The sequence below is a fragment of the Triturus cristatus genome, chromosome 5_1 (genome assembly GCF_964204655.1).
Source record: "Triturus cristatus chromosome 5_1, aTriCri1.1, whole genome shotgun sequence".
NCBI lineage: Eukaryota > Metazoa > Chordata > Amphibia > Caudata > Salamandridae > Triturus > Triturus cristatus.
In genome coordinates, this window is record NC_140587.1 from 291,971,721 (window position 1) to 291,987,697 (window position 15,977).

At 45.3% G+C, this 15,977-nt stretch overlaps 1 protein-coding gene across 1 annotated transcript; it reads right to left on the reverse strand.

Annotated features, from left to right (window-relative positions):
• Positions 1-1,475: 1,475 nt before the first annotated feature.
• Positions 1,476-15,612, reverse strand: TRIB1 (tribbles pseudokinase 1). The gene is made up of 3 exons (XM_085604960.1): positions 14,403-15,612; positions 9,092-9,384; positions 1,476-4,093 (listed from the first exon to the last, which is right to left on the reverse strand). The coding sequence occupies exons 1-3, from the start codon at positions 14,718-14,720 to the stop codon at positions 3,625-3,627; spliced, it is 1,080 nt and encodes a 359-aa protein (XP_085461086.1). The 5' UTR covers positions 14,721-15,612; the 3' UTR covers positions 1,476-3,624.
• Between the last annotated feature and the right edge of the window lie 365 nt (positions 15,613-15,977).

The following is a 15,977-nucleotide window of genomic DNA, read 5'->3' on the forward strand; positions in this document are numbered from 1 at the left end:
GCATCTGTTTGCAGGGTGCAGGTTCCAAAGCTGTCACGTGGTCAACCTGCTCTTTCCCACTGGACACTACTGCCTGAGATGAGCCAGTGCTTCACTCTGTGATCCTCAGTCCTGGTATGTGGGAGAGGTGGTGGGTGAATCCTCAATGCAAGCCCCTCTTTCCTGGGACCATACAGTATGGCAGCCAGCCCCAATACCCAGGACACTCAGTCCAAAGGCGGACCCTCTAGTGTCTTCAGTGCGACTCTCGCAATGACCCGGACCAAGCATTTCCACCAACACCCACCAATATTCACTTTGGGAGCTACTCTGTCTGGACAGGCCTTGCTCGCCCTCCACAAACATTACACATGGTCCTGTCCGGTCTTTGGGTACTCAGGACCTAAGCTTTAGCTTTCACTGCAAAATATGGACGACCCCCAATACCCTGGCCCAAAGGGCCACTTGCTTCAATTAGTCAGCATAGTTCTGGCCCAGTGCCGCCGGGCCCAGCCACCAACCCAGCTCTCCATCCTCTGTGTGTAGGTTGACCCCGAGATAGGCAGCCATAGCAGGCCTCTCTCTCTCTGGGACTACCCAAGATGGAAGTCTGCCATTTGTACTTTTGAAGCAAGCCATCGACACTCAGACATGTCTCACCTTCAGTGCCAAATCCAACGTGCTTAGCTCTCCCGCGGCCTCTCCTGGATAAAGAGTCTCTTGCGGAACCTTGGGATGGACGGACAGCACAGATGTCTACAGATATCTCGAGGGAGGAATGGGGAGGTCATATCCATTCCCTTGCTGGCCACACACTCTCAAGACTGTAATTTTAGACCCCATGCTAAACCCTCAATGACATGGCAGAATCCAGGATTACTTTTCTAACAGCTTTCAACCTACCTGACATTCAGGCCCCTGTAGTCGGCCATTAAAACTCACGCCATCTGCCTAGTCAAGTATAAAAAATGTGGGGATAGATCTTCTGACATTCAGGGATTTTCACTCAGGAATGACCTATTCCCACATCAAAGACTTGAAGGTGGCTTCCTAAATTTTCAAAGAGTGGTCTGTCCCCAAGGTGGTCACAGATCCTCTTTGCGCGCTCCTAATTCCCAACCCCACGGTGACCAGCTAGTCTTTGCCCCTCAGATCTGACTGGTCAGATGCTTAAGACAGTAATGTCACTGACCATGTCATGAGTGGTGTAATATGGGAGGTCATAAGCAGAGCACTGCAGGGGCGTACGTTATAGTTAACTAACGTAACTATACCTGCTGGATTTCACTGGTTTTGTATGAATGAAATCTGAGCCTAACTATAACGCCCCTATAACCTTCTGTCTTTTCAGTGAAATATATACACACACACATATATATATATATATATATATATAAATGTATGTATTGTGTAGAAAGAGAGAAAGTTCTAATCAGTTGTAATATATCTATACACAAACACACATATATTCTTCAAAGCAGAAACTACAGAACAACTAGAGAAATATTAACGGATCCATATTTATTAAAATATTTACAATCTGAACCTCAATTAGGTTTTCTCAAATATACATTTTTATATGTCTGACATAGTGTTTTAGTATTTGCCAGCAGACATATGCTGCCCTTATATACAAGCATAGAGTGTATCACAGATACAAATTTAGAACAACTGTGAGGTCTTAGTGCAAAGGAGTTGCTCTCTCCTTGTTAATTCTCACAGTTCACTTGATGACAGAAGGGTTCCCTGCTGTTACAAAAAATACAGTAAATCGCACATAACAATTAAACAAACGGTGTATGTACAAAGTACACAATACACGAGGTATGCATGGCATTTTTTTCACAATGCAAGAAAGTAGCGTGCAAAGTTGTCATTGCATTGTCGTGAAGATGTAGTTCAGAGAAGAACAATATTACCCGTTTAATACATGTAGAACTTAACTAAGGTTGCAGGTGTTTTTTATACCCTGTCTTCATGAAAACAACTATGCTTCGTGAGATTTGGTGTGGTGCATGACTGGAAGGTCTGACAATGAACCACAATATCGTGTGCACATCATCAACAAAAGGCCAGTTACTTTAGCTACAGAATCCTTACTGGTTCCTAGTGATGTGAAACAGGACATGGAAACATTTTGGTGTAAGTGTAGAACAGTTAACTGTTGAGGTGCTTCAATATACACACATTATAAGGGCCTAGGCTGTGTATAGCTACAGCCCGACAAGAGAAAGAAGAGGATGAGTTAAAAGAGTCATTGATAGGGTGTTGTAATTGAATGTCATCCTATATAAATATTGTGTCCTAAATAATGCCTACAAAAATATCACATTAGGATTAATAATAGAAAATCTACAACTAATGGGAAGATATTTTTGTAAACGACTTTTATGACAACATATTTATGTCAGACGATATTGCCACACAATATAGTCCAAGGTGTAACCCATTGATTAGCCTGGGACAAATGTTCAGGCAAACGGTGGGAAAAGTGCAGTTTCTTGAGGACTCAGTTCCACACCTGGAGTAGAATGTAGTGGGTTCCATTAGCCTTCATTTATGCCAGTGACTGAGGGTAGTGGCACTCATTTATGGGGACCAGGACTATTTTTTCATTAGACTTTGACCCAGAACAAGAGAAAGGGAAAAGGAATGAGGAAGAGAAAATGGGAAAACAGTGACCAAGAGAAAAAGCAGAAATGAAAAAGAACCAGCAAGCGTGAGATCAAGAGACAAGAAGCGTGGGTTGATGGATAAAACAGTCATGTTGTGGAATGAATACTATTCAGGGTCGTATTTGACAACCCCAGCAAATTGGCACCTTCTGGCAGTGGAAACCTAAGAAGCCCCTGCTTTGCTTTTTTTTTTTTTTTTTAATTAGGAACCACCCGCCAGTTAGGGATCATGCATTTCACTGCGATCTTTCCGTCATCTGATGGAACAAAATATTCCACAATCCTGTCGTAAAATGTTTTCATCATCCCAAAGTAGTATGTTGCGGGGCCTTCCACCTAGAGGTGTAACACAGATCCTGCCACTCTTACACTCCACTGCAGATGCATGCATGGTTTTACCCACACTTTGGCCTGGGTCTCTTAACATTCGAAATCACATTCCTTACAAAGACCTGTTAATTGCAAAACAGAAGCGAACTGTTTCAAACCAAACATGAGGTTACAACGGAACAAAGATTGAGTATACTCTTTTGGGGCAGTGGAAGTTGTCTCATTGTGCTTGTTGAGCTGCGTGCAGAGCTTGTGCCAACCCAGCACAGGCCTCCTCTCCAGCACCAGTCACAATCCAAATTACAGAATTTTAATGTCAGCTACTTTTTAACTCTTTGTGAGTGCTACAATTAAGTTTTATAGACACTTAAAAACATTTCAAAATACAAAACATTCCCGACTTTCTTCAACGAAATAAGATCCACTCCCGTGCTGTTTTTATTTCTATTAAAGAAGGTGGTGGACAGCGAAGAGGGACTGGCAGCTCTCTATTGCCATACGTTATGTTGAAAGAGACACGTGCCGGATCAAAATATTGTTGTTTTCTTGGTTGTAAGACTGCAAATTAGTCCACATGTCCTTGATTTAGAATCTATGAGCTAAAACGAACTGGAAATGTACTTTGACAGGGTTGTAGAGACTAACAGAAGAAAGAGCTGATGTCGTCTGTGTCGATGTGATGGTCTGGGACAACCTGGGCAGAGTTCTCAGTGTTGCGATCGATGCACCCCGACTCCAAGACCGCTTCAAACCAGGGGTGAAGCAAAATCTCAGAGGCTGCCAGTCTCTCTGAGGGGTCCCGCCTCAGCAACGAGCGGATGAGGCACCTCGCTTTAGGCGAGACGTGGTCGGGTATGCAGAACTGTCCCCTACGGATTTTAGAAAACAAGGCACTGGGGTCAGAGTCATGGAAGGGATAGCGGCCCACCAGAAGAGTGTAGAGCATCACCCCCAAGCTCCAAACATCGGCCGACTTCCCTGAGTAGGTCCCTGTTGTGTTCAAGATTTCGGGGCTGACATAAGCCGGACATCCATGTTTGTCTGAGAGGGCATCGTCTCCCCCTTTTATGATGTGGGTGTCTTCCAAGCTTTCTAATCGCAGCTGACTCCTGCAAAATACAAAAGGTAAGAAGGAATGGTTAATAGGGAAGGCAATGTTGTCTGTCATACACACTCTCCATCAAACACTGGACCAAACTGAATAATCACAATCTAGATTAAAAAGTGCAGCGATGGATATCATACAATAGCGAAATAATAGAACATATATAACACCGCAGACAGCACTAAGGAGGAACGAGAATCTGTTAAATCCACCACTACGCATGGTATTTTCATTTACAACTTTTCATTCCTCTTTTTTTCTTGGTGGGCTTCTCCTATGGTACCCCTGGCACCGCCCTTGCTACCACTGGTCCTACGGGTCAAGAATCCATCATCAAGAACTCTGATTTCTGTGGTTAGCTCTCCATGCCTTTGCCTTTGCCCCTCAGTAGCACATGGGAGTCCCTTGACAGTTATAAGGGTGGGACAAGCAGTCAATCTTTTGATGTCATCAGAGGTCAAAGGATGCATAATGCCACACCTGGTATTTTAGTGAAATGACAAACGTGCTAAGTGGGCCACAAGCATAATGTATTACGTGTCTGCATGGGTGGAGATAAAGCCGCTCCCTGCTCTTATTCTAGGAGCTGCATGTTTAAGTATTGCAGCATTTTTTAAAGCTGTTGGGTAGAAATCATTAATGGTCTTACTGGTTTCATAGAAGCCTGTACGGCAATGCCTTGAGCCCATTAGATATCAAATAAAAAACTCACAAGACATGATGTTACTAACTCATCAAGGTGATCTCGTAGGCCACCTTTTGCTTTCACTCCATTTCAATTAAGGTCTGTGTAACTCAACACTAAATAACAACCTACCTGCAATATTGTTTGTGATAATGGCGTCTGCAATGTCGAAAAAGTGAATACAAAATACAAAACACCCATAAATGTGGCGCTCTTTACCTCTATCACTGCGGTTGTTAATTATTTTTAAAGTAATAGGTTGTAGTTTAAGAGATGTGTTCTCTGCCACTTGGTGTATCTGCTGATGACATGTTCAAGTTGAATAAAATGTCACTCAGGGTGTTTTTTGAGACTGAATGATGGGATGGAGGGGGTGAGGGGAGGGCTGGGAATAGTGGGAGTAATGGCACCCCAATTATGGTAAAGAGAAGAGATAGAATTTACAATAAAGGGGCGGTTCCTAATCTGAGCTATGCCTTAACAAGGTGTTTGTTGTAATGTTTGAAGGCAGGTGCAGGCAGGTGTGGAGGGAGCGTGCTGGTGTGTGTCAGAGTAGTAGGTGGGCTCAGAGGGCTACCCCCTTTACAGGAATTGAAAATATATCCAGAATCCCTTCTATGGTTGAAAAGCATGCTTCAAATTGAAAACATCATGGCGTTTTCACTTTTAAATGAACACGTACCCGTGAAATCGATTTCAGTATGAGGGACACGGTCTTTTCACATTTATATTAATCTATAGGCGTACCTAAGTCCAGGCCTTTCACTCGATGTGAGTTTAAGTCCCATAATAAATGTTCCACTGCATGGGCAGGTATATTCGACTGAACGCGTTTATAACTCGGTGACTCACGGCTCAGTGAAAGCACATACAGCCAGCCATTCCTGGCGGAACCCGAAGGGTTAAAAATACCTCCCTGCAGGGTGACCTTCTGCCATGCAAAACCCTCACTGTAAACGGAAAATATGACTCAAGCTGAGCCTGCTGCCTCGCGCCAACGAGCGGCGGCGGCGCTTCAAGGCCGGCAGGCACCTGTGCGTGTTCCAAAGACACAACGTCAAGTGGGCGATTGCTTAACCACCCCCCAGAACCCCCTCTCGGTTACAAAAGGGGTGCGCGTGACAGGATTGGCGCGCAGTGCCCGCTCCGAGAGAGCTCCTCGGACTGCGATATGCCATTAGCAGGCTGTTAAGTACGAGGCATGTTTCAGTTTATCCCACACCCGAAGCGCAGCCAACTTCCGCGTAAAAGTACGCGAGAGCGTGTGTGCGCGTGACACAAACTGCTAACGAGTTCGCATTTCCATGGAAGAAGAGTGCCCAGTCGCCTCCATCTCTCCCGCGAACAGAATCATTTCTAATCTCCACAAGTGGAGCCGTAGGCAGTCGCCAAAATATTTTGTTTATCTCTCGCGAACTTCGCGAAATTGTATGGAAATTGTGTAACTGGTGACGTTGGAAAGCTTTTCGCTTCCCCGCATCTGACTACAAACAGAGAATTTGCCAGAATGGACGACATAAAAAGTAAATGGGCATATAGATTTGCTACTGTGTGATCAGAGTGAAAATTATATCGCGATAAAGGGAAAATAATCTCCAGAAATGCAGAACAAAGTCGCAAGGAGGGAAGCAAAGAAAGAAAAAACTCCGTGAGCTTGACAGAAATGTGTCAACATAAAAAAGAAATATGCACACAGTCCTAGTAGCAGGAGCATGTAACCTTCGGACCCAGACCGCTATTCTCAAATGCAAGTCGCAACGTAAACTGTCGATAGCGCCTGCTCCACTTCCTGTCCTTCTAGAAGTGGCGCTGTTAACGTGATTCTTCTAACGTGTTTACTATGTGCATCATCTTTATATGACTAAATTCCTGGTATCAACCTTAGCCAAGAAACCTTAAATAACACTAGTAACTGTGCAAACATGAACGCCTACCTCGGGTCACCACTGCCTCTAGTGTGCATCATGCCATAGCGCCCAAAAGACCAATAAAATAAAAATCTACCCTCTGTGAGTGATATTTACAAAAAAAGTGTTTTAGAGAGAAGGTAATGGTTGACATCAGATAAATACTTAATGCCTATGCGACATGCAAATAATTTGTTTATATTTTACAAACAAGGCCAAAATATGATTTAAAACATGTTTGATCCTTTGAAATAAGCCCCAGTTAGAGGCTGCAGACAAATACAGGGGTTTTTCATGTTTTTACACATAATTCCTAGTGTAGAACAAAACATTTGGATTAATCCATGCAAATGCTTTTGTGCCTGTTTTGCACATGCTGTTGCCATGTTATTTTTACTTTGCATTTAGAATTAACAGCAACTTTCTGCTACTGTTAACACGAACAACCATGACATGGGACACATCGCTCATGCATAAAGATACACACAATAACAATCTGCACCCGTATTTAGCGCTCTGCTTGGCTCCTAATGGGTCCTTGGGTATTTGTTTAGGTTCAGAAAATTGTATTTACAACAGGAAGTCCTAGAAGAGTGCACCTGTGATGGCTCCCTTTTCTAGCAAACTATACAGGCCAAAGCCAGAGAGGGAGGTATTCTACAGGTGTGTCCCTCTGAAGCGTGAGTCACTTTCTAAGAAACTAGCACATTGCAATGAGGGAGTGAACAGTGAAAACAAAGGTCCTACTAGAAGCAAAATTGTGAAACATGCAGTCAGGTTTCCCATAGAAAGATAAAGTGACGCAGGCCGAGGCTGCCGCGCCCTTCTAGACTGCCAGAGGCCCTGACTACACTCAGCACAAGGCTTCGTGTGGTCTGAAGCTCTCCCTGACTACCCCAACACTTCATATGGTCAGCAATTTTCCCCGATTACCTCAACACAAGGCTTCATATGGTCTGCAATTCTTCCTAATTACCTCAACACAAGAGTTCATATGGTCTGCAGCTCTCCCGACTACCTCAACACAAGACTTCATTGGGTCTGCAGCTCTCCCAGACTACCTCAACACAAGACTTCATTGGGTCTGCAGCTCTCCCCGACTACCTCAACACAAGACTTCATAGGGTCTGCAGCTCTTCCCGACTACCTCAACACAACCCTCTACATGGTCTCCAGCTGCTCCCCGCCTACCTCAACACAACCCTCTACAGGGTCTCCAGCTCTCCCCTGCCCGGCTAAATTTACTAATACAATTGTGTCAGGGACAGGACTTTTGAAATTAACCTGCATTTTTATCTTGGCCATCTCTGCTGGGAGGGTATGTCACAAACACCTTACTCTTTCTGTGAAGCATGTTTTAATATAACTGGGATCGCACTGCATTGGTGCTCTACCAACAACACACACTCCTTTGTGGGCGTTTGGAAGTATTGGTCTAATAGGAGAATAGGTGCCACGTGACCTCATAAACTGTGTGAAAGCTTCAATCACTTCTGGCTTTTAATCTACCCCGTGCAGTGTTAGACTTGCTATGACAGAGCACACTAACTCCATATGCAGATTGAGGAAGTTTCTGCGTCATCGCGGTCCAATTGGTGCACGCATGTAGAGTCACCAAACACATTTATTTACCCAGAGAAAGCTTTCTGCGCCACCCCTCAGAAAGCTCTACTGTATCTTATCAGTGGCCGTCTAAACCCCAGCTGCCAGTGGTGCAATACCACCAAGAACAAATAATCACAGCAAGGGAGGTTTACTGGAAACTTAAATATTTAGCAACCCAGAGGGTGACCTCAGAAAGAGTTATTCCAAAATACTTTCTCGGAATTGTTGTAGACAAGAGGCACGTTTCCATCCTTCTCGCCAAGCATCCTTTTCAGGATGACTTATCCAAACAAAAGTTAAAACCCCCCAAAAAACCACATACACACAAAAAACTACACAAGAGCACTCAATCAGCGGTCAAGCATTTTGTGTAGTAGCCCCGGCAAATGTGTCAGAACAATAAGAGAAAAATGGACGAAATATACTCTTTATCCAGCTGTTTTTTTTTGCATTTTTCAAAGACTGTAAATTGATAACACATACAGATTATGTCATGGCCAGAATATGTGGTTTTCAGTCTATTGCAGCATGTGAAATAAAACACCCAACTAAGATAACATATAGAGGACAAGTGTCGGATAATCGCTTGTTAGGGTCCTTGACATGCTATCCAAGGATTCCAGTAACTGGACAATAAACCTAAGGCAGAAGGACAGGCTATATGCAGCCATCACCACAACCTTTAACTGTGTTTTAAGACCACAATAGCTGGGCGTCCAATGGACAGTCCTATAGAAGAAAAATATTAGTGAGGGTTGACTTTAGGAATATTTCCAGTGTACAGTGGTTAAGTGTGATGACTTACCGTTCTTCATTAGAAAAAACAAATTTTCTTAGTTTGAGGTCTCCAAGGACAACAGCGGACTGGTGGCAATGGGCAACGGCAGAGACGATCTGCTTGAAGAGATTGGCCGCCTCCTCCTCGCCGAGGCGTTTGCAGCGCCGCACGTAGGAGTGCATGTCTCCAAAGTCCTTCTCAAAGAAGACATAGGCCTTGCTTTCCCCCACAATGACCTCCACTATGCCGGTGATATTGCTATGCCAGGGCAGCTGAAGGGAGGGCACTATTTTGTCCTGGTAGTGCTTTAAGGGGAACACCTATGATAGAAAGAAAACAAAAGAAATTTATGTTAGGCATGACTTGTCTTTAAAGGAACTATTTTAGCGACCTCAAGCAGTGATGACAACCCACCTTAAGGCAGAACTCCAGACAGTTGGGGCACAACATGGATTTTCCTGGCTATAAATGGATTTGTCTACTTCATAATGAGTGAGATTGTTGCTTGTCCTTTAAATTGAACAGAATTTTAAAACTACCCAAGGGGACAAACTCGATGATCTGTGCATTCAAATGCGAAGCAAATGTTTAAAATGGCTATACTCTACGCAGATCTTTTGTTGTTTCAATAAAACTTTTTTTTTTTGTTTTGTTAAAGAAGGCTTTTACATGTACAAGTTTTTCGAAAAATCCGACCTGGGTCCTAAACCAGCATACTGTTTTATAGAAAACATTTGTACTTCAAGGGCCTCTCAAACACGAAGGGTTCTATAGCACAAAATGAAGGGGGCGTGGGGAGTGTGCTTGTGCGTGTGTTTCTTTGGAGGAGTGGTTTTAGAAAGGAGCATGAGAACATACATTTGAGACTACAATGATAAAGTGACTGGTCCACAATTCTTGGGAAAGTCAGAAACTAGGCTTCAAATCTTGGGTTAAAGCTTTTCAAGGGCAACACATTGCCACTATACAACATCTCCTGGTACTATCACAAGTCCTAGCATCTCCTTTTAACTCCCAGATCACAGACTCATGCGAACACAGGGTGCAGTTTAACTTAGAGAATGCGTATTATTCTCAGTATTTCCAGTTACAATGAAAGAGGCCTTTTTGGAAGATGTAAGTTAAAGACGATTCAGCATTAAGGAGTCACCGTTCTCACAAATGCACCTTGCACAATGTGTAGTGTGTCAATAATTCCATTCATCAAGGGTGAAGCAAGTTCAAAACACCTTCTTCTGAGACGCCAGTAGGTGGCAGCAGCGGGCGCACGTTCCTCACTCGGGGGAAAGGTAAAGGTGTTTACGACAAACCCGAGATTGCGACACGCGTGTCACGGGTACCAGAAAGGTGCTTAAAAAGCTGCCTTTCACTAAAGGCGGAAGAGTTTTACTGACATTCCTGTTGGGTGACGGCTGTACTGCTTCGAACAATCTCTGGAAACCCTTGTGATCTAATCAGTTACGATTACTTTAATATCACTTATTATTGTTGTTCATATATTATCTCGTCCCGCTGTCTGTCATTTCAAGAATAGTTCTCATAATAGTTGAAAAAGGGTCCTATTATTATAATGGAGCGCTAAAACCGATAACGCCCAAAAGTCTCATCTTAATTTCTGTAAAAAATATGATTTTCCTAGAATCAATATTTTGGTAAATATGCCCTTTCGCTCTTATTAACTGAGACGGGACATTTTAACGTGGGGATAATAAACAACTAGAGTTTACCATAGACTGCACACACTTTTAAAAGCGGCACGTTGTGGGTGTTAAAAGCAGTGCCGCGGCCTCCCATATCTCATGTGAGGGTTAGCATGCCGGACAGGCCTGTGGCAATGTCACCGATGTTGGGCAGGCATGAGCTCCTCAGACTGGCTACAAGACACCACTATAAAATACTGACCAGTACCATGCACTGCCCATGCCTCTGTTTGAGAAGGGGGTCTCTAAGCAAAGTACAGTGATGGCGTTTCAGATACCGGACTCCATTACCTCAAACTACCTTATGTTTACAATATTAAAATGTAATTTTAATTCGTACTTCCAATAATGGCGCTAGGTCTCACACTCCAGAAGACGAAACAAAGTGGGATGCAGTGTGCCCTCTCACCACGCTATCTACAGCTGTGTCTCCGATAGGATGTGTTCCTTGAAATAAAATATGCATTAAGTGTGCAGTACCCCACCCCACCAGCCTTATGGGGCACCTGCTCGGGACTTTATATTTTAAACAAAATATCAGTTCGACAACCTAGTGCAGAAATCATCTATACAGACTATGGTCATACGACGTACAGAGCTGCAAGCTTTCGGAAACCCATAAACTACGCATCTTTCTCTCACATCTCTTCATCCACCCTACTTCTAAGCGCTGTGTCCCATAACATGATAACTGCACATCGGTGGCCATCACGCACCACACAGAAAGATTTCCAACTAAGGATCAAAACAAAGACATCACCTTTCCAGCCACACACTACAGATGATGTAGCTTGCAGGTAAGCGCTTCAGAGACCCACATAAGGGTAGTAAGCGCTATAAAAAATACTGCAACATCTCTAGGAATTTAATCAGCACATGCTTTAAGATGGAGATTTCTGTGGTCACAGAGGGCAGCAGTCAGGTCGCCTCGTGCACCGTGGGTGGGCTGGCCCACTCCGACTGGTTAACATGTTTCAACAGCACAGCGGAACTACTCACAGCAAACGGCTTAGAGCAGAGATGTGGTGTGGAGTAGAAAGAAATGTGGTAATCTAACACCGGCAGAAAGGGCTGCACAAAATAACCCTCACTGCCCATCAGATGACGGCCACTTGCGTCGGACCCCCTGCTGCCACAAATAACCACTGGATGTTGCACCCTCGCTGCCTAGCAGCGGATGTCAACAAGAAATACCAGAGGCCCGAAGTGCTGTCGCGGGGAAGGCCAAAAAAGACACCTTCCCCAGGAATGACCATCTCTCTGCTGACTGGGCATCTGCGCACACTGGCGTGGAGTGTCAGGCCCTGCTCAGTACCTTGAGTTATCACAGCAGGTATACATACGGCACTCCCATGACTTGTGATACTCTGGGACTATTCACCTGTTATCTAAGTTAAAAGAATAACCACTGAGGTAATGTGTATGATATCCCATGATTAAGGTTTGTTGTGGTGGTAATTAGCTACACCAAATGTATTTGTTCTATTTACTTGTATTTCGCGCATTACAAACTCAAGTGAATCTCTGTCAAGGTCAGCACAATCCCTTTGGCAACTTTACATTTTCTGTGTCAGAAGTTGGATTCAAATTAATATTCCATTTATGTAATATACTTGCATTACTGCCCGTTCGACCTGTACATTCAGCAACAACTTTTATACTTCCATGTGCTACGACAAAGCACCTGCAGAGAAACTCCTCTAGGGCTGCAATGCCCTCAGCAAAAAAGCGAGCCTGTGCTCGGGTCTCAGGGACATCCGAGAACGAAGGGACACCATATGTCATTTGTTGGTGGCCTGATTATTTTTATAGTGAGAGCCTGTTGCTTTCATCGGATTACTCCATATGGCAGAAACTTTAGGGCTACGCTGACCTCAGACATTATAATATGGCAAATAGGTTTGGAATCTAGATTTTCCTAAACAGTGACAGTGGGATGCGTTACCTCGGGGATGAGGGGGGGGGGGGGGGGGGGCGAGTGGTCTAGTGATAACGTGTCTGGTCTAGGCCTCAAATTTGGCATTGTAATAATTCATGTGTGAACACTTCATCACTCGGAAAATTCAAATATATGTAATGTGAATGTGTGTTTAATGACAATATTTAAAAACCAACAGACCAGTGTGCTGTCTAGTAGTTTCCCAATTATATATTTCCAGCCCCCATCACATCCTGGTTTCTGCATTCCGGTCTCAACCGGACCCCACATAGACAGCACTGTTCTATTCCTAGTCTAAAATGATGAAGGTGTTCGTGTTCCAATAAAAACATGTCTGTTAAGCGCTGCACGGCTCCTTGGTGCCAGGTACACACTGGCAAAAAGTTAGCAACACATATTGTAACAAATAAATCTGCTGAAATAATAAATTACCACTTTACAGCATGTAGCTTGATCTTCACAGTGGCACCTTGCTAAATTCAGGTGCAGAGAGACTTAATTAAATAAACAATAGTTTACTTGTACAGCGATACATAACACATTCCTGCCGTTTCTAAACTGTGAACAACACGTTGCTACTGATCAGTCATTCAATTTACCGACCTCCTAAGGATGGAAGGCTGAGCTGCAATAATATGTACTTGTGACATTGAAAGCATTTTTCAGCAGGGAGCGTTTAACTCACTGAATCATCATGATGCTATTAAGGGACCACGTCTATGAATGGCACTCCGAGTCTACTTTTTAGAGCGCACGAGGAAATTGCTCTCAGAACTCAGTCCATTTAGTACCCACGGGGAGGGGGTATGGTCCAGTTTTAGCGCAGGTGATCCCCCTGAATTCAACAGAGTTTGGAAGGGTTGCAGACAGGGTGACCCAAATGAAGTGAATGGTAAAGATCTGGCATTTTGGGCGGGGGTGGGGGGGAGGGGGATGCCTTCGAAGGCGAGAAATACATGCGAGGCCGGGTATTGCGGGTCAGTGGACTAATTAATCCATTCCATGAAACTGTCTTTGACATCATGGTAACAGACTTGAGGTTGATAAATGAGAACCACTGAGCTGGGTAACAAATAGCCTCTATTACTCAGCGCCAATATGCCCTAGAGGTGCAGTGCACGTTGCGTGAGTGGCGACTAGTGAGAATAGCCGTGTGCAGGATGCCAGACTGCTTGCTGAGGTGTGCGGTGAAGAGTCTGCATCAGGTTGTGAAGCATTGCAGGCAGGCAGTAAACCCTTTACATGAGCTCCTATTTACCACAAAAAGAAACGGAAATTGCCCATCTCTAGGATTGCATGCAAAGTGCGTAAACACGCAGCAGACCAGCAGGCCATCAAAAATGTAATGCCCTTCCACTCAATACACCTGTAAGGACACACTACGGTATGCTTTGTGCGAGCTCTTTGCACACCTCGTGCACACACACTTGAGAAACTCTACTTTAGCACGCTTCTACAGGAGCTGCGAAAAGAACAAGCCCTTCCAATTCATATAAACAGTTGCTGTTTCAGATAGGTTGCACTTTTTTCCTATGACTACTTAATTATCATATTTCATATTTATGACACATTACTGTTCAAACAAAAGACATCCAATATTTGCTGACATGTGTCTACAGCGCCGAGATCTTGCGCGGGCGTCAGGGCGCTTTCCACACATTACGAGTTATGTTTGATGCGTTCAGTCGCTGCCTCTCACCTTGCACTGCAGCTCCTCGCCCGTGTGCAGCTCCACCGCCCGGCAAACACTCTCCCGCCCGTCCGGCTGCAGCAGCAGGTAGTTGGCGATGCGGGTGGGTCCCTGGTGGCAGCTCAGGTCGGTGCCCAGTGGGCACGGGGGGCTGGGCGGGGACGAGCCCAGGAAGCCGCTACTGTCCGGCGAAGGGCATTCGGCGAGCCGGGGGCACTTAGCGGCGGGCTCGTCGCTCTCCAGCCTCTTGAGGCAGCGGGCACGGAGGCAGAGAGAGGTTCCGGGTCCCCGCTGCCGCCGCCGTGGGTGTTGTAGGATGACAGACATTGAAGTGGTCTTCCAGCCGCAGGGGAGACGGAGGTTGTTAGGACTCGTTGGGCATTTACCAAAACACCGACCGGCTTCAAGGCGCTGCTTCCTTCCACAAAGTAATGTCCAGGATTCACTTTTCCTAAAAGCAGGATCTCCCCGAGGGCACTCCGGAGAAAGCAAAGTCCTGCTTCCACAGCAGAGCCAGCCACTCTCCAACTCAGGGTGAGGAGCCCTACTCCCACAGTGAGGGGTTGATGCAAGAGGCCAGGAGGGTGAGAATCCCTCTCCTTCAAAGGCAGCGTTGAGGTCACTTGGAGTGCCAGGCTCCAGGAGGCATGGGCATTCCTCCCACCGCAGCCAGAACCCTCTACTGCCGGCGTCAGGTGCAGGCACCAGCCCCTTCTGCACAGGATCCTGGTGCGCCCGGGGCAGAGCTGTGCTTCACTTCAAAGGTTAGAGATATTAGTAGTCTCACTGAACTTTTGTCAGAGACAGATGTTTGCTTTGCAACTTCTCCAGATCCTTGTTTCAATTTATAAATCCTCTAAATTATTGTTTACTGCTCCTTGCGCGGCCAGTTCCAGGTTTTGTGCTGCTCTGGTGATGCCCTAGTGCTCCTTTACTGAGGTGAAGACTGCTGTAGAGTGCTAGCAGCGGTGCGAGCAGGCAGCGTGCACGGAATGCAGCGAGAGCGAGAGCCGGCGTGTGTGCAGCGGAGGCTGGATCCCCTCGCTCTGCCCGTCATAGGCTTCCACACCAGCACTCACTGGGGATTACACAGTGCTGGCTCAGCCCTCCTATGACTCACACTGTGTGTGTGTGTATATATAAATATGCAAGCGCCAGCCCGGAGGTTGTGCAATACATAATCACCTCCCTGCATCATCAAACACGTATCCAGGGCGCTGAAGGAAGCCGCAGCCGCCAGCTGCGGCAGCAGACGGTGGACGCGAGCCAGCCCCTACGGCTGGGGGCACACCAGGGCTCGGCGACACTGAAGAAGGACTCCACTTTCGGTTTGGAGGGAAACGCTGCGCTCGCGTCCATCTTGACAAGAAAACGGCGACCGCTCGTTTGTAGCTGAAACGGTGGCTCACCGCCTTTATTTCAATTATCGTGACATAACGACTCAGAACAGATTTTTCTACGTCAGTTAGATGATGATGTATAGCTATAAAATAAAAATGTAGACATTTAAAGGACTGGCCTACGTGCCCTTCTATGACTATTTTTAAATCCCATTAAGAATTAAAAACCTCACAAAACTGTTCG